The following is an 8408-nucleotide window of genomic DNA, read 5'->3' as shown; positions in this document are numbered from 1 at the left end:
TCAGTATGGACCTCACTGTACTAATGTAGCACTTTAGCCAAAGGTGGATTAAGAACCCAGAATGTTACAATTTCCTGAGGACCCTGTTTCTTTACATTATACAGAGCTGTCCAAAGATTTTGGTACTTTAGAAAACACAGCCATTAATAGTGTCCAAAAACTGATAGTAATAAGCATCCTAATTCTGTCTCATGGAAATCAGGAATATCCCCGGTATATATCCAGATGTCAATTGCAAACTATGAGGGAAGAGAAAAAGCTTTCTTTAACCCTTTCTTTTGATTAGCTGTTGCCTTTTGTTCAGATCAGGCCTTAGAAGAATAATATAACATTTGGGGAAAAAGATAAAACCTAGCAACCCAGCACTGGAAACCAAGATGGAGAAGATCTCCACAGCCACCATATATTTGCCTTTGGTGCAAAGGTAGGTTGGGACAAAAGTTAACCAGACACTGAAGAACAACAACATACTGAAGGTGATCAACTTGGCTTCATTGAAACTGTCGGGTAACTTCCTGGCTAGGAAAGCCAGAGTGAAGCTGATAATAGCTTGGAAGCCCATAAAGCCCAGGACACAATAAAACATCATGTCAGACCCTTCATTGCATTCCAATACATTATTTTCAGTTAGTGGATATGTGTCAGAATCTGGGAATGGTGGTGAGGTTGTTAACCACAAAGTACAATTAGTGGCTTGAATAAGGGTGCACACAATGACAATGGAGATTGCAAGCCTTTTCCCTAACCATTTTTTCATTTTGGATCCTGGTTTATTGGCCATAAAAGCTATGACAACTGTGACAGTTTTGGCCAACAAGCAAGAAAAAACTACTGAGAAGACAATCCCAAAAGCTGTTTGTCGGAGGAGACAGGTCACCTTGTGAGGCTGGCCAATGAATAGCAAAGTGCAGAGGAAAGAGAGCAGGAGGAAGATGAGAAGGGTGTAGGAGAGGTCCCGATTGTTCACTTTCACAATGGGTGTGTTGTGGTACTTCATAAAGGTTGCTAACACCAAAGCGGCAGTGAAAGAGAGGGAAACAGCAGCAGTCGTCACACCTATCCCCAGAGGTTCATCGTAAGACAAGAAAGATATAACTTTTGGAATGCACATGTCTTGGTTCTTGTTTGGATAATAACCCTTTTGACACTGAAAGCAGCTGTTCATGTCTGGAAAAAAAATGTAAATTTACTTGAAATGTATATATTTGGTTATTACATGGCAAGCATTCCAAGAAATATAAATGTTATTGCTATTGCTATTGTGGGATTTTCTTCACAGAATTTGTTCAAAGAGGTTTGCCATTGCCTTCCTCTGAGGTTGAGAGTGCGTGGTTTGCCCCTTGTCTCCAGAGATGTAGTCAAAGCACTCAAACCACTACACCATGTTGGCTCTATGATCCTATGCTCACAATAAACCCCCCCAAAAAGTAAGCTAACAGAAGGGATATAGAAAAGTCCTGAGTTTTAAATGTCTCGCCCTCCCCCTTTCTCTCTGTGTGTAAATTAATATTCTTATATGTGTAAATTAATATTCTTATATGCATGTTAAGGTCCTTTGGTTATACTGTTTATAATGTTTTAGTACCAGAGATGTAATTTGGAAACAAGATTGTTTTCATACTAGAACTAGCAAGCTCATTTCTGTTGGTAGGCACTTCTGTTTACTATAACTGCAATGACTACTGGCTTGATGCAAGTAAAATTTGATTTCATTTGGTAACTGTCTGTCTTGATGTTGAAGTACTGGATAAAATGTATAACTCCTACCTGTCTGGTTGGAAATCTCTCTTCCTGGACATGGAGAGCAATCATAACAACAGTGTGGTTTCCCTTCCTTCTTTACCCTTCTATATCCTGAGGGGCAATTGGCATTACACAGTGAGAGCGGTCGAGTCTATTCAAAAATGAAAAAAGAATATCTCAGCATTCTGGAAAAAAACTAACAACAAAGGCTTGGCTGCTTGTACTGGTAAAGTGATCAGGCCATAGATATTGGTTAGCATCTCCATGGTCTCCAAGTGAAATGTTAAGACCAAGGGAAAATGTCAGTAGATAGTGGCTGGATTCAACAACTCTAGTGCATAGGCCGAAGCTTGTCATGGAGATATTAAAGAGGAGGAAAAAAAAAAAGATCTGGCAACCTTAGTTCATCATCAGCATGGTTCAATATACAACGGGCCCTTTGTATCCACTGCAGTTTGGTTACAGTACCCACCATGGATACCAAAACCCATGGGTGCTCAAGTCTCATTGAATACAATAGCATTCCTTGTATATAAAATGACAAATCAAGATTTGCTTTTTGGATTTTTGTTTTGGGTGGGGGGAATATTTTCAAACAGTGGATGGTTGAATCTGTGGATGCAGAATTCATAGTACAGAGAGCTGAATGTATCAGAATAACATGCTTTTACTGACATCCAAGGTTTTTTGTCTCATTTTTTTTCCAAGCTGAAATTGACACAATTTTGCCAATTTTCTTATAAGTAAACTGAACTGAAATTCTAACCCATTCCTAAAGAGAGGTATTTAATATTGAGATAATAAGCTACTTTAAACACATGCATGGACACATTGTGAATATGAATGTAGACCTTGCCTGATTAAACACATTCGGCCATTCAATGGCATCCTCATAAATGGTCAACAATTTGTTTGTGGAAGTCTGCGAATCTATACTCCCAACTATAACTCTGAGAAAGGACAGATTTGGAAATGTGACCCAGTTGACAATATCGTATCCACCAACAACTTCTCCATTTTGGTTGAAGGAAACCTCCTCTCCAGCACTATTGTTGAATGATAGCCTTCTCAGGTAGTGAGGGATCTAAATGGGAGAAAGCACATCTGCATAAGGATATATACTCTGTGTGATAATCTTTTGAGGCTTGGTTATTGGTCGTTTAAAAAAATGTGCTGGCAGGATATTTTCAAACTATGGATGGTTGAATCAATGGATGCAGAATCCTATGGATATGGTGGGCTGAATGTATAATGCTATAATTCCACTTGAACTGACATGTCTGAATCCTAGGGAATCCTTCTGGTGAAGCATTAGATAAGTGGCTGAAAGTTCTAAATGTCCCTCTCTAAACTGCAAATACCAGGATTCCATAGAATGGGACCATGGCACTTAAAGTAGAACCACAGTGCTATATTTGTGCAGTGTAAAACAGTTCCTAGCTTACTTCATTATGTGCAACTGATGACAGATGCAAAATCTGAAAGGTCTACGGGATTCCTTTGTATAAACAATTGTCACAGATGATGGGAATTGTAGTTCAAAATGCCTGGAGGGGCCCCAGATTTGAGAAAGATGGTTAAGCTTCTTGCTTTAATGTCTTCTGCTCAGGACATTACCTGCCATTGTTGCTGAGTTAACCCTCTCTCTCCAATCATCATTCTTTTCTTCTTTGATTGGGATGAATGAATGGCATGGAAAGCATGCACCAGGGCATAGACTGCATTATAAATGCTGTAGCTGTGGCTGGTCATGCTCATTTCAAAAACGGAGCTAGGAAGGGTCTCAAATTTCTCATCTCCTGTGCAGATGTTTCCATCCATCTCATCTGTGGCAGAGCTGGGGAACATGCAATTAAATACACTTTCCCAGAAAATCCTAACAAATCCATCCCCTTTTTCTGAAGTATGGTTTCTTGTTTGCAGAAACTGTCTGAATCCTAACACCTCCTTTGAATGAATTGCAAAGGATAGAGCACCATGGAGGAAATTTATGTTCCAGGTTCTTTGAAGGGGAACTGATGTGAAGTCTGTCTCCCCTGTCATAATCCAAACTTTTCCTTTTTTCTCAACTGGTTTGTCTTCAAATTGGAAAAAACAGATTACAGTTCTCAGATACATCATGTCCTGAACTTCGCCGTGAAAGATTATTGCACTGGCTGTACTTTTGAAGACAAGTTCAAATGTAGCAGTCCAAGCTGCTATTATTTCATTGAAATCATTGAAGAAAGCTTTTAGTGGTAATTTCTCAATGAAGTCAAAGCAGATACCATTCCGGGAAAACAATGGAAGCATCTCTGTTATAAATGCCAGGCCACTCTCAATATTTTCATAGATCACCCCAATCCATGTCCATCTAAAATGTAGCAATAATTCAAGAAGTCCCAAGTACTGTTTATTCCCACTGGGGAACATCCAGTGGAGGAAGACAGCATCATTTTTGTCATTCTTTTCTGGAGCAGAACTATATGTGAGCTGAGGAAAAAAGTCAATGAAGAATAAAATGAAATGGGTACAGATACTTCCAAAATATAATAAGGTGTTTGTATGTATCTATGCCACTATACATTCTCCCAAATGTGGTACTTGTGCTCAAATATCCATTCATCTCAGATGTTCTTTTTGGTTTAACTTTGCGTAGGACTATTCCAACTCTTGTCTGTGAATGTGAAAGTATTTCATAAATGTGCCTCGGAAAAAATGCTCATTCTTAAGACACATAACTTCATCATCACTCATGTCCTAGTAAGAATGTCAGAATGCCAATCCACACATATGGAGATTAGAAACATATTTTTTTACAATATTATAATTAAAAAAATTGTGTTATCATCCTGACAGATTTTGCTGTAATGCTTCTATTCTCAAGCACATGGATAAGAAACCAACATTTGTGACCTTTGCTGAAAGCATCAGTTCTTCACCTGTCAAGTTCACCATAAACATATAGAGACCATGTTCACATGAGTATAAAGCAAAAGTAATGAATGAATTCTATAATTGTTATCAAAACAAACACCACATTTGAGGTATTACTATCTTTCTTTTAGCTTCGTCTCACAATGAAATCTACAGAAATTGAAGAACATTAACATCTCAAACTGACTGTGGACTACCAGTTTTTAATTTCAAATCAAAAAGTACAGATGTTTCAGACATAGAATGCTGGGTGGATCGTGCTAGGCTGAACTCTACTTCTGGGTAAATGTGCCCATGTGAACAATTTAAACATGCAAGCAATCCAAATGCAGTCAGAAGTGGTACAGTCCACACTGGGGGACTGCACACCAAACAGATCCTGAAAGTGAAGTCAAATATCAGAAAACAAGAAGCTGTTCATACTGTCAGTGAGTGGCTCTCCAGAAGCTTTGGTCTTTTTACAATATCTGCTACAGTTAACTTGTTAACTGAATATGTTAGAGACTGAATATTGGGCCCTCCTTGTGGAGAGTGTGGACTGTATCGCTGAGCTGAAGTCCCTTACACAAAAGACTGGTGTAACTGAAGAGAATATAGAGAACATCATTGAAAAATTATCCACAAGACAAATAAATATCCATTTTTAAAAAGTAATCTATGTATGATCCAGCCTTTCAGTCTCATATAAGAGCTGAAATCCTGCATTGTGCAGGTGGAACCTAATTTCTACCAGGTGTAGTTACATATCCTTCCCTTGCCCAACCATTCACACTACCTGTCCCCAGGCTGGATGCTCCTTCCTGCAACTAGTTAGCGTCATGGGGAGATGGGGAGAGGACAAGAGGCAAACAGGCAACAGTCATTAGGAGGAAGAAGATACCAGTTTCCCAGACCTTGGAGGACCCAAACAGGTTCAGGAGAATGCATCTTCCTATTATAGTTGGCTGCAGAAATGGAGCCAGCTGCTGCCTGCTGCCTGCTGCTCCTTGTAATCCTTCTTTGCACTAAATGGTTGTGAGAGAGGAACACCCAGCCTCAGGACAGGTATCTGGCTTGGAATAGGAGTAATGGTACACATAAAGACATAACTTTCTCTTAAACCTGGGTATGCCACTGATAGGATGTCACCATAGATCTTCATTCCAACTTTCTTTTCCCTGCAGGGTCCTCTTACCTGTGAAATTTTGTAGATGCCCAGGATGGCTGCCATGTGGGGACATATGTTAGAGTTAGGGCCCCCAATGACAGCAGGTAAGATGGTTTGGCTGTCACATTTGTAGTTAGGGATAAATCTACCTTTAGTAGAGAGAAGCTTCATTGTGGCATGATAGGTCAAACTTGGATGAAAATTGTTATTATAGATATGGAAGCCCACGGTGACATTTGGTAAGACCTGGGGATCCTCATTTATCTCCTTTATAGCAAAGACCAAGGCCAGGATGTGCTGGTAAAACTGAGATATCTCTCTGCAATGAGAATTACATGCCACATGACAAAGTGTCTGCTTTATCATAAAACAACAGGTACATTTCAGCTCATTATCCTCTTGATAAAGTATTGCATTAAGAGAGACAGTATGGCCCTATCTCAGGGAAGAGATTAGCAACGGTGGCAAGCATGCATGGATCTTTTGGCTTTTTCAGACAGCATTCCATAATAGGCACTACTTTGGAAGTTAATAGTTAACACATGTGTGTAAAACCATGTTAGTCTTCTGAAGCAAAGCAAGGAGTCCTGTGACATTTTAAAGACTTAACAAGTTTTATTGGATAATCATATTTTGAGGATTCCATCTTCATCAGAAACATGAAGTGTAGTTCCAATTGATAGATCATGGGGTGGTTAATATGAAAAAATGGAAATGTAAGTTGCCAGCACATAATGATCTTAATGACTGTTTAAAAGTCATAGAGAGGAGATACAAACATCCAGCATAGATAAACAGACTGACACTTGGCAGTTAACACATGCAAACATACATTCACAACATTCAGTGTTTAATACTAACACCAAATGATTGTCACTCAATGACTCAAAAGAGTGTCAGGAAGATATGGTTCTTTCTTATGATTTGGAAAGCTGATTTCTAAAATCATACAGTTCATTTAAAGGGAAACGTAGAAAAAGGAAATGAATGGATTATATGACCAAAATATTCAACTGCTTACGAGAGGTGCTCAACAGATAGCTGACTGGGCTGTTTCCTGAAATCTATCCCTTCATAAGTGATGAAGAGCTGAGAAATTACTCCAGGAATGATCAGGTCTCCTGCATTGTAATACTCATGGAGAATAGGCAGAGGCTTGCTGACTGCACATTTTAGCACATGAAGAGCCATGCATGCACCCCCTGGGAGCAGCACTAAAACGAAGGCCAGAAAGGCCACCACCTTTGAAGAAAATAGGCCTTCAGAGAGACAGTCCTGCTTCTGCAACACAGTCATTCAGTTCTGTAGCACAGCGTGTTGAGAATGGATATTTTCTTGGTTGATTGAAACCAGGGGCAAAATGGAATTGATGGAGCTTTGTCTATAGTCAGGATCTCTAGGTATAGAGGATATTAATAATAAATCTAGTGTTTATTTCCTAGTTTTGCTAGTAGCAACTAGAATTCCTTAGGGACCTTGAGAAGAAGTCAAAATAATCCTGGCTAATTTGAAAATTACAGGGGTTGTACTCACCAATCAGAAATATGGGTAATTTATGACATTGTAGACAAAAACATGTTTTACATACAAAATTGTACAGCTGAATTTAAATTTAATAATACTAGACTAGACCCATTAAAATCAATAGAATATTAGTTAGGCATGATTTGCTTTGTCTGAGTAAAAGTTCTATTAATTTCAATGGATTTATTCTATGTATGATTTAATCTGTATCCAAGACCTAGATGTTTCTTGTAGGCCATCAGTGCCAGGTCACTCTTGATTCAGGAGAGCCTACTGTGGTGCATTTCCTTCAGCAAATGTGTTACGCTGTTCAAAGATGCAGCCTGAACAATAGCCAATTTGCTATATTGTGCCTCAACTTCCAGGGAAAAATCTTCACTATGTTCTCAGAAAAAGTATTGCACAAACTATGTGGGTGAGTACAGCTGGGTCATGTCAGCTCCATAGATCACCCTTCTATGTTCAGTAATACATACTGACTTGACTGTCTCTCTTGGCCATGATGAAATCATAAATGCTGGCTTTCTTACTGTAACTTAACCTACGTTTCACAGCAGCACTGAAAGTTCACTATTTATTTATTTATGGTATTTATATCCCGCCCTTCAGCCCTAAAGGCTTTCAGAGTGGCTTACAATTATTATTTTTAATTAGACGGCTCCCTACCCTCAGGCTTACAATCTAAAAAGACACAACACAAAAGGAGAAGGGAATGGTGGTGGGAAAGGGGATCAGGTCCAGCATTTCTTCTCTCCTTCTGAGGCCTGGACCAAGGCAGATTGACTAGAGGGAGGGCTCTGCTTCTTAATAGCGGCCAGGCCCGATGGCGTTCACTCCTTCCCAGGCCAAAAGATGACAGTTGGCAAGAAGGGAGGACTCTTCTACTTCAGGCCCAATTGTGCTTTATATCGACTAGATTCGGTGGATAAATCACCAGTACATGAGGGTTTGAGGAACAGAAGGAACAGTTGCTACACTATGCTATCAGATCTTATCTGATCTCAGAAGTTCATCAGGTCTGGTTAACATTGGGAGGGAGATTGCCAGGGAATAGCAGGTGTGTATGCCATATTCAGAG

At 39.4% G+C, this 8408-nt stretch overlaps 1 protein-coding gene across 1 annotated transcript; it reads right to left on the bottom strand.

Annotated features, from left to right (window-relative positions):
* Positions 1-265: 265 nt before the first annotated feature.
* Positions 266-6973, bottom strand: LOC121933863 (vomeronasal type-2 receptor 26-like). Its single transcript, XM_042473853.1, has 6 exons — positions 6826-6973; positions 5834-6009; positions 3361-4215; positions 2600-2827; positions 1768-1894; positions 266-1167 (listed from the first exon to the last, which is right to left on the bottom strand). The coding sequence occupies exons 2-6, from the start codon at positions 5975-5977 to the stop codon at positions 266-268; spliced, it is 2256 nt and encodes a 751-aa protein (XP_042329787.1). The 5' UTR covers positions 5978-6009; positions 6826-6973.
* Positions 6974-8408: the final 1435 nt, after the last annotated feature.

This window comes from Sceloporus undulatus, chromosome 6 (assembly GCF_019175285.1).
Source record: "Sceloporus undulatus isolate JIND9_A2432 ecotype Alabama chromosome 6, SceUnd_v1.1, whole genome shotgun sequence".
In the NCBI taxonomy this organism is placed as follows: domain Eukaryota; kingdom Metazoa; phylum Chordata; class Lepidosauria; order Squamata; family Phrynosomatidae; genus Sceloporus; species Sceloporus undulatus.
Note: the sequence above shows the minus strand (reverse complement) of the source record. Positions and strands in the feature narration are given on the sequence as shown.

Coding starts and splice junctions, on each gene's coding strand:
- LOC121933863 (XM_042473853.1), bottom strand. CDS start 5,977: ATGAAGCTTCTCTCTACTAAAGGTAGATTTATCCCTAACTACAAATGT. Junction 4,216..5,833: donor GCATCTACAAAATTTCACAG/GTAAGAGGACCC, acceptor TTTTTTCCTCAG/CTCACATATAGTTCTGCTCC. Junction 1,895..2,599: donor GGCCGAATGTGTTTAATCAG/GCAAGGTCTACA, acceptor ATTTTTGAATAG/ACTCGACCGCTCTCACTGTG.